The sequence below is a fragment of the Xenopus laevis genome, chromosome 4S (assembly GCF_017654675.1).
Source record: "Xenopus laevis strain J_2021 chromosome 4S, Xenopus_laevis_v10.1, whole genome shotgun sequence".
Lineage (NCBI taxonomy): Eukaryota > Metazoa > Chordata > Amphibia > Anura > Pipidae > Xenopus > Xenopus laevis.
Window position 1 is genome coordinate 110,685,017 of NC_054378.1, and position 22,857 is coordinate 110,707,873.

General features: G+C 40.3%; 1 protein-coding gene across 2 annotated transcripts in view; it reads right to left on the reverse strand.

The window, feature by feature from the left end:
- Positions 1–22,857, reverse strand: part of LOC108715854 (SLIT-ROBO Rho GTPase-activating protein 3) — a 107,328-nt gene that overhangs the window by 12,777 nt on the left and 71,694 nt on the right. The window contains exons 3-13 of one of the 2 annotated variants that reach the window (XM_018261351.2): positions 21,312–21,474; positions 20,410–20,472; positions 18,117–18,302; positions 17,726–17,854; positions 10,239–10,460; positions 9,581–9,682; positions 9,223–9,420; positions 6,967–7,051; positions 6,740–6,767; positions 5,334–5,436; positions 388–448 (exon numbers count right to left, since the gene is read on the reverse strand). In XM_018261351.2, coding sequence (XP_018116840.1) covers positions 388–448; positions 5,334–5,436; positions 6,740–6,767; positions 6,967–7,051; positions 9,223–9,420; positions 9,581–9,682; positions 10,239–10,460; positions 17,726–17,854; positions 18,117–18,302; positions 20,410–20,472; positions 21,312–21,474 — 1,340 coding nt within the window. Of the gene's footprint in view, positions 1–387; positions 449–886; positions 918–5,333; positions 5,437–6,739; positions 6,768–6,966; positions 7,052–9,222; positions 9,421–9,580; positions 9,683–10,238; positions 10,461–17,725; positions 17,855–18,116; positions 18,303–20,409; positions 20,473–21,311; positions 21,475–22,857 lie in introns of both variants that reach the window. The other variant, XM_018261352.2, reaches the window with a different exon arrangement.

Genomic DNA, 22,857 nt, shown 5'->3' on the forward strand with positions numbered 1-22,857 from the left:
CCCTTATCATTTCATCAACTTGAATCTGATTATAAATATTGTCTAGACACTGACAGTGTGCTCTGTCAACACTGCTAAAGTTACTGAGCCCCAAAACACTGATTTGTGCCCCCAAAACTACAGCAAGATGACCTTATATGCACAGATATTTTAGAGCTGCAGATGTCAAGGTATCAGTGGCCCTCTATATTCTTGCCAACACCTCCATGCTCTCCCAGCAGTGACAGGGTAAGTTTCCTCTATTGTTACATCTCAGCCTACTTGTCAGAAGCAGACGCACAACAATCTTTTTAACTTATAAGACTGGAAACACATCAAACACAGACGTTGGGGGGTTCGCCTTATAGTATATTTCATAGAGCAGGAGATCTAAAATGCAGAACTCACCATATAAGTTGATGTACCGAATGCAGCTCTCCACCACCAAAGGAATTGCCTGCCCAGAGTCCTAGCAGAAATACAACATGGATAATAATAACTCTCAGCTGCCAATGGTGAATACCCACATGTGTATGCAAATTCTATGTTCAAGTGAATATGTGCTTAAGCGAACCCTAAAACAGGTTTAAACCATTGGGAAAACTGCTCTGTTTGATAGGGCCAGTGGGGGTTAAACTTTGGAATATAACTTTTGTAAAGCACAGTTTGGCGTTTTACTACCTTTGTATATGTCATGGAAGGTGAATGGTGGGAACTAGGGGGCTATATGGGGTCTTCGGAGTTATTCAACAAGATCGGAAGCCTTTCTGGTTGAAGGCCTTCTACAAAACTTCAACTGCTTCATTTAATGGTGAACCAATCTAACTGGATTTGAGTATTGTGACCAAACAATGGTTATGTGGACCACCATAAAGTAAGCTAGTGGCCCTATGAATTGTTATAGTACCTGCATTCTGCTCCGGGCATTCCTTCTTCCTCTGATGAAACCAACATACACAAACACACAGCAGCAGCAGCGCAGAGACATAGATAAGAAAGGAAGCGAGAGTCAGAGAAAAGCTCTAAGACACAGAAATAGACAGGAGAAATCTGGGGCGGGTGTTGCCCCACCAGCAGAGATCCATCGGGTAAGAAAGAACCAGCAGAACATAAAATGTGTTTATGCTGCCCCAGTACAGAAGAACTGTCATACTTGCAAAGGCTACACTATGGAATGAAACAATAAATCTATATATGGTCATATCCTAGAAGAGACATGATGTTGCTTTTATTTGTATTTAGAAATGCTCCCATTAAAAAAAAAAAAAAAGGAAAATTCAAAATACTCATAAACTCGGGGTTAGGAAGGGGTGGATTCAAAATGGCACTAGCAAAATAGAATTTTAATTTAAGAGAAACTTAATTTTGGAGATTGACGAAATCTCAAACGAAGCAACTAATCAATCAGCCCCGGTGTTCTTACCATCAAGACAATTTTAGAGGGAATCAGTGAGGTGCTGATTGGGTTGTAAATAATAATTTCCATCACCATTTAATCATTAATTGTATCTAATGATAATCTTTAGTATCTGTGTGTTTATTTAATAAATGCTTGCATATTGGTGCCTCCATGACAGGTAGGTAGTGTACAATATGAGCAGGGGCCAAATATAGGCCACTGTATGAGTTAACTTGCCTTCAACATAACTATTGACTTTACCCTGTAAATGCTAGCAAGCCTTGGTAAAATAAACAACAAGATTACTGCTGACAATGTACAGGGTAAAGTCAGTGGTTTACCTGAAGGGAGGTGACAATAAGTGAGAGCTGACTCATACAGCCTGCCTAGATTTAGAACTCTTCAGCTCCCAGCAGATGTCACTGGGAAAGCTATATGTAATTAGGCATAAAATAAATATACACAGACACTAAACTGAGAATTTACTTTATTTAAAGGGGTTGTTCACCTTTTAAATGCTTTTCAGTTCATATTTTTCGCCGGAAAGTCTTTTTTTTGGGTTGCATCCATTTTTTTAACTTTTACCTTTTTTCCCAAATTGAAGTTTAAAGTTTAATCTTCCTGCCTCTGGTGTTTTAGTCTGGCAGCTCAATAATCCAGGCTCAGATTCAATTTACTACATTAGTTGATACATTTCTCAGCAGCATCTGTCGAATATCAGCAACTATTGTATCAATTCTAACAGCTGCCTTTAATGAAACTCCGGGATTCTGGGCAAAGATAACAAATGCACTAACTAATGTATCAATGTAGAACAGTTATACCCCCCCCCATTGGAAAGACACAAGAAAATGAAAATTTAAACTTTAAATAAATAAAATAAAAAAGGTTGCCAGTAATAGTAAATTGAAGAAAAGTCTTTATTTCTGATAAAAACAGCTGAACTGAAAAAAGTGCTGGAAGGTGAGCAACCCATTTAAACAGCATTTAATTGGACACACATTTCAATGTGGTAAAAAAATATTTGCATACAATAGGCACATGATAGATCTGTAAAAAATCTGGAGAGCTCAGAGATATTTAAAGGGGACCCGTCACCCAAAAAAAATATTCAAAATCCTATTTTATCACATTAGTCAAGCAAAATTAACTTTAATTACTCTATATAAATTATTTGAATCTTGTTTCCTTCAGTCTGGGAATTCATAATTATAACAAGCAGGCAGGAGCCATTTTGTGGACACTGTTATTAAGACAAGCCTTGTATCATCTCAGAATCTTGTTTGTGCACCAGAATGGGGGACCTAATGTCCATCCCCATGCCCTGGTTACACAATTAACGGGGGAATGTGGGGAGAGCAGTGACATCTAGGAAGTACTGAATGGAAAGTGAAAGTAATTGTCTGCCTAAGGCATAGAGGAGGGGCAGGCAATATTTGATTGACAGCTGAGATTTTTAAATGATCTTACAACAGCTATGAATGCTTTAATAAAAAACAGAAATTGGATTTCATGTTTAATTTGAAAAGGACTTTTATTATACAGATTTTTGTGACAGATCCACTTTAAGAGAAGTCTCTAGGATTTTAGAATATAATGAATCATTTAAAGGCATATATCTAGGTACTAATGTTCCCTGCGCTGTCCTAAGTCAGTCATAGTGCTGTTACCCTTACATCCCAGCATAACTTTGCCTGGTGCAAATCATCTAAAATATACTGAAAGCATTGAGGCCGTTTATGAGAACCCTGGTGTACAAACGATAGCTCAGGGCTTGGGGCACAGAAGTGAACAATCCATAATTAAGCACAAGGAAAATGTTGTGCCAGACTCGGGGAGAGTACAACTAGGCAAAAGGAGGATGTCAAAACTTTGTTAGGAGAGGGCTGTTGTATGTGTTAATTAGTCCCAAGCCTTGCATACAATTACTGATCGTTTTATACATAGTAAGTAAGGTTGAAAACAGACACATGTCCATGAAGCTCAACCTTTTAGGTTTATATATAACCTGCCTAACTGCTAACAAAAAAACCCCTGTTTGAAGCAGGGTGGGGCAAGCAACTCCCCCCGCCGCGTTGAGAAGGGAGGGTGGAGCACAGGCAGCAAGCGAACCCAGACTAGGGCTAGGCAGAAGTCTTCAAAAGTTACCTGCCCAGCACCTCCAACCTTTGTTGTGCCCTAGGCAGGTGCCTCTACTGCCTACCACTAGTTCAGGTCCTGGTTTGAAGCCTCTCCAATTTGCCTCAGAGGGGGAAAAAATTCCTTCTTGACTCCAAGATTGCAATCGGAAAAGTCCCTGGATCAACTTGAGCTATGAGCTACAGGGTCACCATCAGGGGGGGACAGGGGGGAGAGTTGTAGGGGGCCCGAGGGTAAGGGGGCCCGGCCACGCCACACTTACTTGATTAGTCTGGCCACCCATCTTTCTGAGAGCTGCTGACTTCGGGAAGGCATTGGATGTTTAAGGGGCCCTGGCCACCAATTTTCTTATAATGTGGGGGGGGGGGCTGGCCACCAATTTTTTTTCTCATGTGGGGTCCTAGCCACCAATATTTTTTAATGGGGGGGTCCTGGACACAAATGTATTTTTATGGGGGGCCCAGACCACCAATATCTTTTTATCTTTTATTAACATGTGGGAACCCTAGCCACCAATATTTTTTTTTACTGTGTGGTGGGGGGTGGACCTATGGGGTGGGGAAGGCGGACCTGTAAGTGGGGCTTGCGGTGGGCTCAGCCCAGGAAATTTTGTCGTATGGGGCCCTGTGATTTCTGATGTCGGTCCTGAAGAGCTTTCTTCCATAACCCTGTATGCTAGTGATGTGTGGGTCGGGTGGGTTCGGGCCAACTCCTGCACAAAATCTTCAGGACACAGTTCCAGCTCAACCCGCACATCACTACGGTATTCCCTCACTTGCTAAAAAGTCATCCAACCCCTTTTTAAAGCCATTTAATGTATCTGCCTGTACAACTGATTTAGGGAGAGAATTCCACATCTTCAAAGCCCTCACTGTAAAAAAAAACCATTGAATATTTATAGCATATCTATTGTACATAGGGTTGCTAGCTTTTAGCCTGGGGGCAGGGCCGGAACTAGGGGTAGGCAGAAGAGGCAGCTGCCTAGGGCGCAAAAGGGAGGGGCGCCAGGCAGGTACCTCTTCTGCCGCTTTTCCCTAGCTCAGCCTCCGACCCTTGTGTCTTTCTTCTCCGGCAGCGCCTCTGGTCTCTTTAGTGTGTGCGGCTGCGCTCTTCCTTGCATACGCACGCGCACATGTCCTCTGGCTCGCCGGCAGCCTCTATGATATACTTTGTGTGCGCATGCGCCTCCGCGTCTGCGCGTATGCACGCATGCATGTGCTTGAGAAGGGGGAGAAATAGCCGGCCGGGTTGCCTAGGGTGCCCTGCAGGCTTGGCCCGCCACTGCCTGGGGGAGACCGGGCAGGGGGCGGAGTCGTGACAATTTGTGGGTGGGCAGTGATGTTGGGGGCGGGACTATGAGGTTTGTGATTGAACAATCATCGTATCAATTATAGGGAATCCTGCCAGTTTTTTCTAATTTGGAAAGCCAGGCAGGCAGTTTTGACACCGGCTGCCCTTCAATATACCGGCTGTTCTGGTCAAAACCGGACAGGTGGCACCCTAATTGTACAGCACCAATATGGATGACATGAAATATGGACAAATATATTTACTGGGAATATTTTTCATGAGACTTCCTTTAAGCCTGCTCCAAATATTTATTTTTCCAGTGTCCCTCTCTTTTTTTTATCTCTGGCCACTACTGGGGGGTGCCACTAGCTGACACACAGGCGCGTAGAGGAGAATCCACAGGACAGAAGAAGATACATAAAGACTGAGCTCAACACACAGGGCCAGCAGTGAGAAGGGAGCGGTGCATAGAAAGTCAGAGGCAGCAGAGCAGACTCAGTCCTCACACAGCACCTTCTGCTGGTACCTTAATGAACAGCTCCATGTCTCCATGAAAGAGCTTAAGGCTATAGGATGACCGAGGCCGGGGTTTCCTCATTTTCTGGGGTTTAGGGGGAAGTAATGGGGGCCTGGTGGAAAGGGAACAACGTATCAAATACATCAGAGACAACATATGGAAATGTCAGCAGCTTTCAGTTCTGCATTCTAAATACGAACCAGGACTTAATACCATACGTATGGCCTACGTAAAGGGTTGGATCACCTTTAAGTAGTGATGAGTGAATCTGTCCCATTTCTCTTCGCTAAAAAAATCTCGAAAAAAACTCATGAAATAGCGAAAAGTCAATGCTTTTTCTTATGACAACTTTTTTGTCTCTGCAACAATTTTGTCGCTGCAAATTTATTGTCGCATCAAATTTTGCCGCTGCAAAATTTTGCCACAGTTTTTGCAAAAAAAATTTCGCCACGAATCCATGCCTGCTAAATAAATGTGCTCATCACTATCTTTAGGGTAATATTTAGAATGACTAATTCTAAGCAACTTTGGTCTTAATTTTTTAAATTGTTTTTGTGATGTATTTGCCTTCTTCTTCTGACTCTTGCCAGCTTTCAAATAGGGGGTCACTGACCCCATCTAAACAAAACAAATGTTCTGTAAGGCTAGAAAATGTATTGTCATTGTTACTTTTTATTACTAATCTTTCTGTTCAGGCCTCTCATTCATTTTCTAGTCTCTTATTCAAATCAATGCATTTCAAACTGCAGAGCTGTTAAATAACTCAAAAACCATAAATAATGAAAACCAGTTGAAAATTGTTTCAGAATATCACTCTCTACATCAGTGATCCCCAACCAGTAGCTCGTGAGTAACATGTTGCTCTCCAACCCCTTGGATGTTGCTCTCTGTGTCCTCAAAGCTGGTGCTTATTTTTTAATTCCAGGCTTGGAGGCAAGTTTTAATTGCATAAAAACGAAGTATAGTGCCAAGCAGAGCCTTCTATAGGCTGCCAGTCCACATAGGGGATACTAAATAACCAATCGCAGCCCTTATTTGGCACCCCACGGGACTTGTTCATGCTTGTGTTGCTCCCCAACTCTTTTTACATTTGAATGTGGCTCACGGGTAAAAAAAAGGTTGGGGGTCCCTGCTCTACATCATACTAAAAGTTAATTTAAAGGTGAACAACCCCTTTAATGGGCCAGGTGTCGGTGGGCAAAAATGACACATGTGTAACACACACTTTAGTGTCTAGGATTTCTTACCACTTCCAAGGCGTAACCAACTTCTAACCAGTAACTAACAATAAGTAACCAGTAATGTATCAGGTAAATGGTCAGAAAGTATAACAGACTTGTAGCAGTGATAAAGCATTACATGTGTTCAGATCTGCTTCCCAGGTTCTAGAAAGTAACACTTGATAACAGGCTTACCTAGTGGTTCCATAGTCTGCTCGTTCTCCTGGAATGAAAGCAGATGTACATTTATCAATAATTACAGGTGTTAAAATCATACAGGCCATTAAAAAGTACGACCACGAGGCTAATACATCTTCCCAAGGATCAATATATTCTAGCACCATTTGTACACTATCAAACATTATAACCCTGTCCAGGCAGTCCAGAGCCAGAAAATGTGCATTTGCTATTGAGTCTCTCACCTTCTCCTAGAGTCTGTTTCAGAAGGTCGTGTTTGGCCTGAAGCTTTGTGATGAGGTTACTTCCATTCAAGTACTCTTTAAACTTCTAGAGGTGAGAAGAGACGCGATGGGTGAGTGATGCATGAAATGACAAGTCAGGCAAACGGGATTTATAGAACGGATAGGGGCAGTTAAGTGAGATCAATGTTCTCTATGTTATTCTGCATCAATGGATACATTTCTATTGCAGAGTTGCTGATCATTCACATTTGTAGGTCACAAGGCTATTTTGCGCTCAGAGAAAGTTATCTTCCCCTTTGCATAAACTAACTTTTAGTCTGTTATAGGAGGGGTAATGCTAAGCAACTTTTCAATTGGTCATTATTTATTTTTAACAGTTTTTTTTAATTATTTGCCTTCTTCTAGCTTTCCCCACTTACCCCATCTAAAAACAAATGCTCTGTAAGTCTACAAATGTATTGTTATTGCTACCTTTTATTACAAATCTTTCTTATTGGGCCCTCTCCTATTCATATTCCAGTCTCTTATTCAAATCATTCTATGGTTGCTAGGGTAATTTGGGCCCTAGCAACCAGATTTCTGAAACAGCAAACTGGAGAGCTGCTGAATTAAAAAACGAAATAACTCAAAACCCACAAATAATAAAAATCAATTCCAAAGTGTCTCAGAATATCACTCTCTACATCATATTTAGGGGCAGATTTACTAAGGTTCGAGTGAATTTTCGAAGTACAAAAAGTTCGAATTTTGAAGTATTTTCCACTTCGATATTCGACCCTTGATAAATCTGCCCCTAAAAGTTAACTCAAAGGTGAACAACCCCTTTAATTCAGATCTTCCAACTGTCATATAAAGACAAGATGATTTTCTATATAATACATGGTATCCATGCCAAAATGTAATGATTTCAAATACATGATTACAACATCAAACTAATGGAAAATATACTTATATATATACTTTAACGAATTCGATCAAATTTGATTTCTCCGAAAAAAACTTGAATGTCAAGAAGGCTGCAAACATCAAAATGATCCCTGACCTCTCCCTTTGACTTAAGCAGCACCTCAGCAGGTTTTAAGTGGCGAATAGTCAAATTTGTATTCTTAAAGGGCCAGAGTATGATAAATCTCGAAAATCAAATAAATTTTTTTTTAAAAACTCAAATCGAATTTGGATAACTCCCTAGTCGAATTTGATCTTTTTGACCATAAAAAAAATTAGAAAATTCAAATTTGAATTTTCAATTCGACCCTTAATAAATCTGCCCCTTGGATTCAGCTGAATCTGAATCCTGCTAAAAATTACCGAACTCTGGCCAAATTCCTGAATCCTGGATTCAATGCGTCCCTTGGATTAACAAGTCCTTATGTTTGTGGCCTAAGCAAAAGATGTTACATTTCCTGTGCCTTACATTCTAAAACTCTTTGGAGGAAATGTAATAAAATTTGCAAAGAGCAAAACTTTGTGAATAAAAATGTGCCTGTTGCCATGTAATTTTCTTCGCTAGGCTTTTATTGCATTGCGAATCTTAATTGCCCATTGCGAACCTTTAACACATGCTCTGGAGTTTTATTAAAGCAGAAGGAAAGTCATAGTCGTTGAGGTCTTTAATCTGTCACAAATGAAGCAAACATGGTCACTAACGTTCGCAAAGGTGCTTGCAAACTTTTTTTGCTCTAACCAAACATATTTAATTTCACCATTAGGGCTCTTACAGGTGAGCGTTTTTACCTGCGCTCCCCTGCGTTCCGGTTTCATGCGTTCAGCTGCAGGGGAGCGCAGGAGTAGACGCACTGAATTCTTTTCAATGGGGCTGAACTCACACAGACGCATGTAAGTGCCGGACGCAGGTTGAGACGAAGCATGTTGCATTTTTCCTGTGTTCGGCGCTTACATGCGACTGTGTGAGTACAGCCCCATTGAAAAGAATTCAGTGCGTCTACTCCTGCGCTCCCCTGCAGCTGAACGCATGAAACTGGAGCGCAGGTTAAAACGATCATCTGTAAGAGCCCTTAGAGTATAATAAGTGGAGAGCACACCACCAGGCCTATTTTTATATTGAACTGAATAGTTATGCGCAGCATCTAAGCCAAACAAAATAAACTGTCCAGGTCAATAGACAAAGATACCTATATCTTTACCCTCAGTATTTAATTTCTGATCTCTACCAATCGGATGCAATGTGTAACACCTGGCTGTAATATTCATAACCTGACTGCAATATATCATTTGTAAGTGCAAAAGTTTCCTCACAGAAAAGTAAAAGCTCTCAGTCTCTTGCTGGTTGGCCCTCCTCTTGGAGATGTTGAGTTTACTCATATAGGTCTCAGAGGCAGCCGATTTGATGGATTCTGTAGAGCGGCTGTGATGAAAGGCATCTGACACATCAAAGTCCTCCACCGTCAGCATGTCCTGCAGGGTCTGCATGGTGGCATCCAAAGTCTTCCGCACCTACCAAGACAAGCAATAAACTGATCTTTGTGGAGAGTAAAAACTTTTAGGAAGAAGTCAGAATCAATACAAATTAACTCCTAAGAAAGGTCCACTCTAAATAGCACCTAGAGACACAAATTAGTTACAGAAGTTGACAAATAGAAGGAACCAGACTCACTTCTTCATTTTCTATCTTCAGGGTGGTGAGACGAGACTGTAGCTGGTGGTATCGCATGAGGAGCTCCATCTGTACTGGCTGCTGGGCACTCACCTGGAAAACCTGGAGTGGAAGACCCAACAAGGATATCAGTAGCCATTATACAGAGGAACAAGTGGACCTTTGGGCCCCAGGTTCAACAAAGTAAGATGTTTTTAGGTATGGTGGATTATTGATATAGTACTAATGATAACCTTGGGATTCCTGAGACACCATAACAATTCCTAAAACTCTGCCTTGGAACTAAATATGAAGAAAGAACCACTTGGTGGTTAACACATACTTTGAAACCAAGATTTAACTACTTTTTGTTGGCTACAGCAAAGTCATTCTCTATACCAAGATGCATGAAAAAGTAAAGATTATAACCCAATATGCTGTCATAATGATTTCAGAATCACAGTATACACTATAGCAGGAGCTTTCAACAAATAACTTTCTGATTGTTGCTGAAGTTATGTAGGATTTACTTGAGAAAAGCGAAACTCTGTGGACAAGTCTTCTTCAGCCTTACATCCTACTGCTTTAAAAGCTTTAGGTAAGACACTTTCTAGCACAGTGCTCTTCTTTTTAGGGTTGCACTAAATATGAGAAATGCCAAGTCAGATGTTAAACATACCTCGTCTCCCATATGAGGCTGATAGTCAAATTTGAGTGGGGGGCAAAAGACCTGGTTGTACAAGTCCATGATTTTGTGCTTATCACTGCGGGCGTCGAGATTATCCACGGCATTCTCGATGATGTCGAGGCCTTCGTGCCGCGAGGTCTCCAGGTTATACTCAGCAGAGAGGTATGTGCGAAAGGTGCGGGCAAGGCTTGCATGGAAGCCAAGGTCAGAGCACTGCATGGAGGAAAAGGAGAAGAGTCATAGGGTCCTTCACTTTCCACTATCAGTAATAAAAATAAATATTACAGTATACAGAGTTAGTAAAACATGACGAGATGACTTATGAACCATAGATACATATGCTAAGAGTAATTCTTCATGTTAATACCCATACTCCATTACGCAATAATGAACACATGGAAGAGCTTGGAATGGAAACTATGGAATATCTGAAAGTCCAAATGCTCTGTCAGTGCATCAGTGTAAGCACTTTCCAGGCCACCATAAACTCTATGCCAGTGATCTTCAACCAGTAGCTCACAAGCAACATGTTGATCTCCAACCCCCTTGGATGTTGCTCCCAGTGGCCTCAAAGCAGGTGCTTATTTTTGAATTCCTGGCTTGGAGGCAAGTTTTGGTTGTATAAAAAAGCTCCAACAAGTAAGGCCTCCTACATATTAAAGTGGACCTGTCACCCAGAAACAAAAAGCTGTATAATAAAAGTCCTTTTCAAATTAAACATGAAACCCAATTTCTATTTTTTATTAAAGCATTCATATCGGTTGTAAACTCATTTAAACATCTCAGCTGTCAATCAAATATTGTCTGCCCCTCCTCTATGCCATGGGCATAGAGGCGGGGCAGACAATTACTTTCACTTTCCATTCAGCACTTCCTAGAAATTGTTGCTCTCCACACGTTCTCTGGTTCTTTTCACCGTTTAATTGTGTAGCCAGGGCATGGGGATGGACATCGGGTCCCCTATTCTGGTGCACAAAAAAGATTCTGAGATGATGCAAGACTTGTTTTAATAACAGTGTCCACAAAATGGCTCCTGTCTGCTTGCTGTAATTTTGAATTCCCAGACTGAAGGAAACAATTCAAATAATTTATACAGTGTAATTAAAGTTCATTTTGCTTGACTGGTGTGATAAAATAGGATTATGAATAATTTTTTGGGGTGACAGGTCCCTTTTAACATGTCTTTGTAATCACACTACAAGCAGTTTTCTTTTATTTTTTTAATCCCTTTTGTGCAGCTCTGTGGAATTCAAATATATACATCTGCAATACACAACTATTTATTTAATATAGAAGATTTGTACCTGTAAATCTCAAATGCTCTCTGCAGGTTTCGCTCTGGCTCAGCTTGACTGGCAGTTGTCCTTTCTACAATCTGCTCATTTCTATTCCTTCTTTGCCTCCTACTACCAGCGCTCTTACTACCAGTCTCTATTTATGTTGCTTGTGCAAGTGCTTATAAATAGGAAGGGTTTAAGCAGAGGCAGCCAGATAGCCAAGCTGAGCTGGCAGAAGAGTGAAGACTGAGGGAAATAGTCTATGGAACTGCAAGTATTCTGTTGCCCAGTGATATGTAGCTCAATGGGGGGAGGCAACATTTTCACATTCACTTTTATGATAATCACCTGTAAGCTTGAGTATAATCACTTGTCCACTGAGAAAGTGCACTAGTGCATGTAGGAATTCACCACACAAGTAAATGGAGAGATTTCTGTTGTTCTGGTCCCATGCAAAACCCACACACAATCTATGATGCCCTGTGAATGTACGCTACACTACCCGGGCCCAGACAGGGGGATCAGGAGCTTACTACTCATCTAAAGGATAATTTTTAAGTGGAGTTGGGCAAGCCAGCCATTCTGAAATGGCATCAGTGTCGGACTGGTCCACCAGGAATCTCCCGGTGGGCCCGGGTGTTAGTGGGCCCTCTTGTTTCTAACCATTTGGCCTATTTCATGGTCATTCCCTATTTCTTTAAGAGGCTAAATAATGGAAGAACAGGGTATAGTATGAAGAGATAAAAGACTAGAAAAACATAGAGGTTGAGTAAGAAGCGAAGTAATAATAGTTTGGAAAGTGGGCCGACGGGCTAAGGTTTTCTGGTGGGCCCCTGGCATCCCAGTCCAACACTGATGGCAACTATAACAATAGGAAAACTGAGCTACCGACCACCAAACTGGAGAGAAAGCCATTGTGGGGAGAAAATGTGCCACCCCAGTTGATTCCCCTATCATAGCCTAACACAGCCACACCTCAAGCTGCTTTGCTCTGCACGCAAATGTTCCTGTAATAATTTTAGTAAAATTATAGGCACTTAAAGGTTTACTTTGATGACAGTGCACCTCTATGCATTAAGAGTGTATAATTTATAGTAGTCCCTAACTTTAACTCAACCTCTTACTTATTTTCCATTCAACACACACATTCCCCCATCCAATCACCTTCCCCCCATCCCCATCTATTAGTTCCAAACAAGTCGGCAAAGAGAAAGCCACTGTGCTCACCAGGAATTACTGATGCATGTATTGTTATCTAGAATGGAAAAAAAGAACAATGAGCTGGTCAAATGACTTTTCATTTCCTTCATACATCACATGCATTCCTGGCATCCTGCCCATTCGTCTCTCACATCAATATAACTGAGAGCGAGTCTGCTTCAGCTGATCAACATCTCTGGCATAAACAGACCAACCGCCTGATGTAATGCTTTCAACATGGCATATGCAATGTGTAATTAACAAACACACTGCAAGCTATTTCCCAACCAACCCCCTGAAAAATAAACGTCATCTGCCTTTCACAAGCCTTTCTAGAAAGCAGCATGTTTATTTGAGAAAAATGCCCTGGCTTTCCCATTGCAGGGCTCTTTGGTCCAAGCTATGAATAAGAATGATTTGAAGTTCAACTGGAAACAATGGCTAAAGGTGGCCATACTCAGGGAGAACCCCTCGTTGTGCGGTATCCCGAGGAGAACCATCGGGATACCGCACAACGAGATCCAAGGGTTACAACCGGAGGACACGGTGGTAACTCAAAATCTATCTATTGGGTCTATTTCTGTTGATCTGGGTAATCGAGGAACTGGCGATGAAACGGTAACACTCTCTATTCCTAAAACTGATAATGTTATTAATTTGTCCTCGTATACTCTATCGGATGATGAACGGTCCCTATTGGCCCGAGGGCTGAATTTTGTTCCAAGGATACACTGTGACTCTTTTTCTACTATTTTGGACCTTAACAAATTTATTAGAACTCTAACCCTTAAAAGGCACTTTTCTCTCATTAATGATAATAAGGCTGATGTATTAACTCAGAGCCCTAATGAGACTGGTGTAGATGCAACTTCAATTGATATAGAGGATTTGGGGGGCTTAGATGTGAATAAGGAAATAGAAAGTGTTTCTGTTGTTTCAAATGATTTTGATTTTAGGGATTTTGTAACGTTACAAACCCTTGATGATTTGAAACAGGAGAATTTTCTGAGTGACAGTGTTGATTTGCCAGTAAGACATACAGTTTTAAAAAAGGGTTCGAATTTTTATCCAATGCAATCCAAAAGTTACCATATTGAAATGTTTTATAAATTGGTACAAAGAGATATTGAAGCTTTGGACTGGAAAAATAAAAATTCTGTGAAAAATCGATATAGGCAAGGTAACAATTTGAGCCCTGGTGAACAAAAAGCTTTAAAGAATTTGGGTAAGAATAAAGATTTAATTGTGAAAAATGCCGATAAAGGGGGGGAAGTAGTCGTCCTCGATTCTACTACCTATGAATCAGAAATTTTGCGACAACTGTCAGACAAAGACACTTATAAGATTTTGGATAATGATCCTACTTTGTTTTTTCAGTCCAAATTAAGAACTTTACTTTTGTCGGCGCTGGATGATGGTGTTATAGATCAGAGAGAATTTGACTTTATCTTTTGTGAGAATCCGATTTTACCAATTTTTCATGTCCTTCCTAAGGTGCATAAAACACTGGTAAATGTGAAACGGCGTCCAATAGTAGCTGGTATTGGATCCCTTTTGGAAGGTTTATCCAAATATATAGATCAATTATTATTACCTTTGGTGTTACAGTTACCCACATATTTGAGAGATACCACTATGTGTCTCAATAAAATGTCAAGTTTGGTTTGGGATTCAAAGTACAGATGGTTCTCAATGTATGTAGTATCCCTATATTCGTCAATTGAGCATGAGGTGGGAATCCACGCAATACAATTTTGGTTGCAGTTGACTAACATGTTCCCGCAGAGACAAATAGATTTCATCTTAGAGGCAGTCAAATTTTTATTATTTTCAAACTATTTTATGTTTGATGGCCGCTTCTTCCTTCAATGTAGGGGGGCTGCGATGGGTGCCTATTTCTCTCCCACATATGCTAATTTGGTAATGGGCTGGTGGGAACGTGTTTTTGTTTTTAGTGAACATAATCCATTTAAGAGGCATATTGTCCAATTCTATAGATACATCGATGATTGCATAGGGATTTGGGAGGGAGATGAGTTATCCCTAGCCCTGTTTGTTAATTATTGTAACCACACCCTGAGGGGTATTCAATTTACCCATGAGACCAATTCTGTTGAATTACCTTTCCTTGATGTTACATACAGGATGGTAAGGTGGAAACCAATCTTTACCGAAAACCAATCACACGCAATACCCTTTTGCATGCCGACAGTGGGCATCCAGCATCTTGTCTGAGAGGGATCCCAGTGGGACAATTTATGCGTTTTAGACGTATTTGTTCCTCCTGGGATGCTTTTCAGGATCAGGCCATGATCCTTTGGGATAGATTCCTAGAGAGGGGCTACGCTTTTAAAGATATTAAAAATGCCTATGACAGAGCAGTAAGTTTAGATAGGGAAACCCTTCTACACTATAAGCCCAAAACCAAATCCAAAAAAGGACATGACGAAACAAAGGTGCGTTTTTGCACCACTTTCAGCAAGGATGCCAATTCAATTAAGAGTAGTGTGCGTAAACATTGGGGGATCTTATTACAAGACCCAGTTCTGAGAAAAACTTTGGACAAAACTCCTAGTTTTGTCTTCAGAAAGGGCAAAAGTATAGCCACGCATATATCTAAAAGCTTATATTCTTCCAAAACCAGGGAAACTGAACCTTCTTGGATTAAATTTAAAGGTGTATATAAGTGTGGAAGAACGAGGTGTAAAACCTGTTTGAGTGTGACACCATCTAAAATATTTTCAAGTTCCGTGACAGGGGCTAATTATACGATAAAAAAGATATTTCAACTGTATGTCTAAGGGAGTTATATATTTAATTACATGTGAGTGCAAATCCCAATATGTGGGTAAGACTACCTGTATGGCAAGCACCCGTTTCTTGGAACATCTGTCGGCGGTGGATAGAAAGGATTTTAGATCCGCAGTGGCTAAACATATAGTTGAGAAACATGATGGTTATGCAAGGGTTAATTTCCAAGTCATAGATAAGCCAGTGCGAGATGTTAGAGGGGGAAACTATGAAACCAAATTAAGTAGGCTGGAGACCTTCTGGATATATAATTTGAAAACCACTGAGGATTATGGGGGCCTGAATAGGGAGTGTGAGCTCTCGTGCTTTTGTATTTAATGTTATTAATGGCATATTTATATATCCTTAGAATATTTGGCATTATTTAAATTAATATTTTATCTAATCATATATTGCCTTATTATAGTACTTATATTTGCACTTTCTCTCCCTCCCTTTTATTCTAACTGTAGGAGGTAGTGATACGTTTTGTCATGTTTAACCCCTTTTGTGGATTTTTGTAAAAAAAAAAAACAAAAAAAAAACAAAACAATTTTTCATTTAGTGCATTTTCCTAGAATGTTTTTAACTTGTGGGTGTCTTTTTAAGAGTTAATTCAATTGATGATTCTAATTAGCCTAAAGGGGTTTGCACTATTTAAGGGTATTATGGGAAGTTGTTCGTTTATGCTTCTGATGAAGTAGCGTTGAAGCTACGAAATGCGTTAAGCATGGACTGCGTTTGATGCACTGTTGGTGTTTTACTATCATGTATAATATTTAATCCTCAATAAAATGAAAATTTATTAATCTTCGACCTGGCTTGGTGCTCCGTGGATCCAAGACTTTTTTATTGATACAAATTGTTACGCTCTATCCGGAGGCGTGTCGGCGTTGTTAGCACAGCCTAATCTGGTGGTCGGAGCCTGTTCTCTGGAGTTCGGGTGAGTGCTCTCCTTACGTGCTACTAATTTAAAAAAAAAGAAAACCAATTGCAAATTATCTCAGAAAATCACTCTCTGCATCATACTAAAAGTTAATTTAAAGATTAACAACTCCTTTAAACTGACCTATATGATATTGAAAAGCCCTTTGCTAACACATACAATCAGCAGATTGGGTTCCTAAGTGGCCTTTCAGGTGAAAATACCAAATAGCAACAACATTAGGAGTCAGATTTGCCTTAAGTGGAAAAGTATAAAAAAAAAATATGTGTTTCATTATCAGTCTACAATGCTCAGCTCAGTTCCAATGAAATATTTCTTCATTTACCGAGTGCTGCTGAACAGGGACAGACTGACAGGGTCAATTGTTTTCTCTGCATGAGCAATGAATGCAAAATAAGCAGTCACATCTGATCTCAGTGGCCCATACAGCACATGTAGGCACATGTATATAAGCAGCTCCATGCCCCACAAGGGAATCAGACACCTGGGCTCCAGACTTCTCTGACAGCAAAACTCAGTCAGAGATAGGAGGTAATTAGAGCAGCAAAAAGGAGCAAGATGAGGCTCCACCAGGCATCTGAAGGGCTGAAAAATGAAGCCATCTGCTTCACCCCTGCAGGGACAGAGCAGCCGAGAGAAAGTAATATAGGTATGTTCTTTCAAACATCTGTACTGAACCCGCAAGTATCCTTTTAGTACCGAGATAAAAAAGAAAAAATATAAAATCACTGGAAGACAACAAGGAAAGATATATGGGGCAGGGCAACCTGCAGTTTTCCCACATGTTTCAAACTACAACTCCCAGTCCCCTATAGGGTCCCCAACCTTTTTTATCTGTGAGCCACATTTAAATGCAAAAAAAGTTGGAGAGCAACATAATCATGCAAAATGTTCCTAGGGGTGCAAAATATGGGATATGTTTGGCAATTTATAGCGCTTATGTGGGCTGGCAGCCAACAGGAAACTGTTTAACAGTACACCTGGTTTTTATACAACCAAAACTTGCCTCCAAGCCTGGAATTCAAAAATAAGCACCTGCTTTGAGGTCACTGGGAGCAACATCCAAAAGGTCGGAGAACAATGTGTTGCTCACGAGCTACTGGTTGGGGATCACTGCCATGGAATAACTTTCATTAACAACATAGGAGAAAACTGGAGGTTTCCCACTCCTGAGAGGCAGTTAAATCAAACAAGAGAAAAGGGAGTAAAAAGGAATACAGGGGTGTGACACAATGGCATCAGGAAAGAGGGAGAAATATGCTCACATCTATCAGATCAGACACATCGTGGATGTAGTATTTGCTGATGCACCCATTGGTAGCAGCCAAGTTGAGGAGATACTCGTTTCTGGCTTTTGTACACTTCAGTTTGTTTTCCGAGTACTTGGCTTGTCTCTAAATGCAAAAGTAAACCAAACAATGGTTAGTGAGCAAAATGCCCTAAACCTGTTCCCTAGGATGGCTGTGCTCTTACATGGGCTCTGCCAGAATTGTGTTTGCAGTAATCTTTATGGAACTGTTCACACTACTAATTGCAGAAATTTGGGCCAACATTGTTACCAATGGAAAATAATAAATACACCACTAGCTGCTGCTACAATTCCAATTCCTAATATAAATATTGGTTTGATTCCATTGCTGCAAGTCTGCAACACACCTTCTCCTTCATTTTTTCAATCTTCTTGACCGAGCTGCGTCTCTGTGGTCTCTCCTCGAGCCGCAGGGCATTGGAGCCGAGCTCCACCGCTTTGCTAAATTGCTTCTCCTCCTGCTTCTCTGCATCCTTGAGTTTGCTCTCTGCACTGATGCTCTCTGCATGGTACATGTGATATGTCTTCATCACCTGCACAAGAACACAAAAACACAGAGTTGTGCTTAGCAATACTATGCATGCATAGTATAATATTATGCAGACACAGTAGTATACTACAGGTATGCGACCTATTATCCAGAATGCTCGGGACCTGGGGTTTTCCAGGTGAGGGTTCTTTAAGTTTAAAAATTTTAATTATTTGATTAAAATGGAGTTTATGGGAGATGGCCTTCCCGTAATTCAGCTTTCTGGATAACGAGTTTCCTGATAATGGATCCTATACCTGTATAAATAAATATCTATTTCCCGTACAGGCTAAGAGGAACTCATTTCTGCTAATGCTATGCCTGAAGTATTTCAGTATTTCATTTGCAGCTGACAATGCCAAAGTACACTATGTAGGCCATATCCTTGCTGAATTCTTGGCAGGCAAACTATAAAAGGCCTTTAGGGGAGATAATGAAAGGATGGGCTAGGCAGGACAATCAGTGAAAGTTTAAGCAAGTTACACATCCAGAGAAGCTAGAGAATACAAAACAAAAAGAATTATACATTCAGCCGCAGTATATTTTACATCATATTGGGACAGGGTGGGCAAATTTATCCAAAGTGTTTCTATTTCACTATGCAGTATATTTCACATTGAAAATTCTCACATTTAAAGGGGACCTGTCACCCTATGAATTGATTCCAATTTCTTTTCTATTGGGTTAGTCAAGCAAAGTAAATTTAACTTACACTATATAAATTATGTAAATCTTGTTTTTTTTCTATACTTGGCATTACACAATCACAGCCATCAGGCTGGGGATATTTTGTGAACATTGTTATTAAAGGAAAGGAAAGTCTGTTTGCACTTGGGGGTGCTAAATGTTAGGCACCCCAAGTGATTGTATTTACTTACCTGAAACCCCAGCCGGTGCTCCTATCAGCAGAAAACTGCATCAGTCCGGGGTTATACCAGCGAGCACCACAGAAAACTTCTCTTCTGGCTTTTTCTTTATTCAAATTTCCCAGGGCAGTTGAACGAAATAGCCGACTTTTTAGTAGAGTTCGACTTTTCGCGAAGAAAGAGGAAGACGGAAGAGGATTGCTCCGTGGTGCTCACTGGTATAACCCCGGGCCGTTTTCATCCTGATAGGAGCACCAGCCCGAGGTTTCAGGTAAGTAAATACAATACCTTGGGGGTGCCTAACATTTGGAACCCCCAAGTGCAAGACGACTTTCCTTCTCCTTTAAGGCAAGCTTTGCATAATGCCAAAATTTTGTTTATGTACCAGAATGAGGGACCTGACACCCATGCACTGGCTACACAATTAGGTGGCGAGGAGGGAGGGGGAGTCTGAGAGTACAGTGACATCTTGGAATTGCAGAATAGAAATTCAAAGTTATTGCCTGCACCTCCTCTATGCGATATATGAATGACAGCTGGTATTTTGTGTTTAAATGTTTTTCATATTAAACAAGCAGGATTTCAAACCAAAACACAGCTGATATTTCTAAATACTTTTATAACAAGTATGGATGTTTTTTTTTTAAAAAAAACAAAACAAAACACAATTTAGGCTTTGTGTTTAATTTGAATAGGAATAGCATTTGGTATCTTTTTATACCTGGATGACAGGTCCCCTTAAAGACCTGAATCTCACAAATAGCGAAAGCAAGAAGCATTGCCCAGCCAAATACAGAAAGCAAATATATATTAACCAACACAAGTTATTGTGTATAAAATACCCCTGTGCCCTCCTTATAATTACATTGTACAACGACTCTACTGACATCAGTGGCATCAACATATCAGGGACCCCAGCTAAACCTTCAGCAGCAGACAGGTACAGAATGGACACCTTTGGGGGCACTGGATTCTCTATAACATGGATGTTGTACGTAAGACTTGTACAACAGCCTTTGAAAATAAATATACTAAGTGGTCATTCTTACAGGGGCTAGTTAGTAGGACTTCATAAGAATAAAGATGGTACTACAGGGAAAGGTGTATCAGTAGAAGAGCACTAAGCAGTTAAAGGGAATTAAACAGGTGTAGAGGGGCTCTCGCACTGGCCCTGGCATTATGGTTTCCCATCTCTTTTACTACTAATTTGCTCTGTTTGTGTTATGTTTGCTCCATGTGACTCACCGTATACAGCTCATTCGTGACCTTTGCCAGTTCTTCGTGCATCTGTTGTCCAATCTCTTTGCTCTGCCACAGACACAAAATAGAAATTTCAAACAGGTAAAAAGTGACTGCTGAAAAGATGGCCAGAAATCCCAGTGGCCGTTCCTATCCCTCATATCTAGGACAGACCCAGTAAAGGCTGCTTGTGCTGACCGATGTGGGCACAGAATAGAAATAAAACTGTCAAAGCTAAGACAAACCCTCCCAGCTAATTTAGGTTCATAGTCAGGCAAACCTGGGGGGAAAGCTACTACCTCAATCATTTACATTCTGAGCAGGAATGTTATATGCACCTGAATATATATTACGGTACATAGAAAAAGGGAGAAAACTACCGTTATACTACAGGAAATGGAAAATAGAAGCTTTTAAGAGCTGGGGAGTTTTATAGGAACCAGATTTAGCAATGATGAGGAGCCTTTTTATAGATTATTCTAAATGTATTGTGCAGAATCGAGAGCATTAGATGCTATTTTGGGCTGTGTTTTATTATTTCCTGGATGTAGTTTTTCATTCTCAGAAAGTTTTTAGGGCACTTGAGAGCCTCCTAGGGGATGCTGGGAATTTTAACTCCACTATAGAACCACCCAGTTATCTTGATCTGTTCCCTGACTTTCAGGATCCATTGTTTCCAGTAAAGATTCACATATAATACCCCATATGTAATGAAAGGTATTTGCCCAGTTGCAGTAATCCACAGCAACCAATGAGATAATCTTATTCTTGAGACTCTCTCCCTTCTATAAATGCTTGAAGCCTTAGAATAAAGACTAACTGTTACCCCAGCTATATTTTCCTTTTATTCTATAAGATATGTTAAACCTTCTATAGAAATCCCTGTTGCTTCTGGGTCCCCCCCTCACCTTTTTGAAGAGGCGCATGACATCTTCACTGATGTGCGAGAGCCTGACAATCACATTATTCAGGAATATATCATTCAGAGTGGCGTGGTCCTTACTCTCCCGTCGCGTCTGAGTCAGAACCAAATACCAGCAATTCACAGGGGAGAGAAGATGCTGATCCTTCCTGTGAAAAGATAAAATGTATAAATCCCCTGTGCCTTATTTTCAGGGAAAATACAGATTGCTGAATTCTACTGAAAATAAAAAGAGTTAACAGCTGTAGGTTCCGAGAGTCATATACAGTGGATATAAGAATAACACAGGAAATCAGAAGTTTAATTATAAGGATCCAAGTTTTCCAATATAGGCCACAGAAAATGACTCTATGATTCATCAGGCAATAAGAAGCCTCATCAGAAAAGAAATAGGTGCACAGGGATCAAAAATTGCTGTTTATGACCTTGAGCAACAGAGTGCTTATAAGCAGCAAGAACCCATCATATTTATTGGAAAGCACAAGGCGTAAAGGGGAAAGCGGGTTATAAGGTCTGTATGTGAGAGATGAAGATATGGAAGAGCATTAGAAGATGCATCACTTACCATGTATAAAGGAAATAAAAAACTATAGGGTAAATGTCCCAGTGATCCAATGGAGAATGTAAGAATTTTGACCAATTAGCCTATTGCTTAAAACTGATCTAAATAAGACTCATTCAGAAGGTTTTGTTCTGAATTCATCTAATTCAGGGTTCCCCAACCAGTAGCTCGCGAGCAACATGTTACTCACCAACCCCTTGGTGTTGCTCTCAGTGGCAGGTGCTTATTTTTGAATTCCTGGCTTAGAGGCAAGTTTTGGTTGCATAAAAAATAGGTGTACTGCCAAACAGAGCCTCCTGTAGGCTACCAGTCCATATTTAGGCTACCAAACAGCCAATCACAGCTCTTATTTGACATCCCCATGGACTTTTTCATGTTTGTGTTGCTCTCCAACTCTTTTTTACATTTAAATGTGACTCACGAGTAAAAAAGGTTGGGGACCCCTGATCTAATTCAATCAAATTTGTCACTCCAGATAATAAATTCAAAACTCATTACAGATTAATGGAATATGATTGACCCCATAATTATCTTTAAATTTGGACTTTTTTTTTGGAAGATAATAGGCAAGATTCTGGTAACAAGAATTTTGTTAATTAAAACTAAATAAACAAAACTTTAGGGGTAATGCAATAACAGGTACAGAATTTGCTGTAATGGAACTATAGCAACTTGTTATTAAATAAGATTTTAAGGAGTTTTAGAGTACTGTTATATGGTCTGTGCCCCCCTAGGGATAACGGCATATGGGTCACTTTGAGTTGACTTTTACATCTTGTTTTTGAGTAGTCCAAAGTAGTGATGGGTGAATTTGTGCCATTTGGCTTTGCTGAAAAATTTGCGAATTTACCAAAAAATTTGCGAAACAGCGAAAAATTTGTGAAACGCACTGAAGTCAATGGCCGTCAAAAAGAATTTTGACGCGCAACAATTTTGATGCAAGTGACAATTTTTATTTGCGCGACTATTT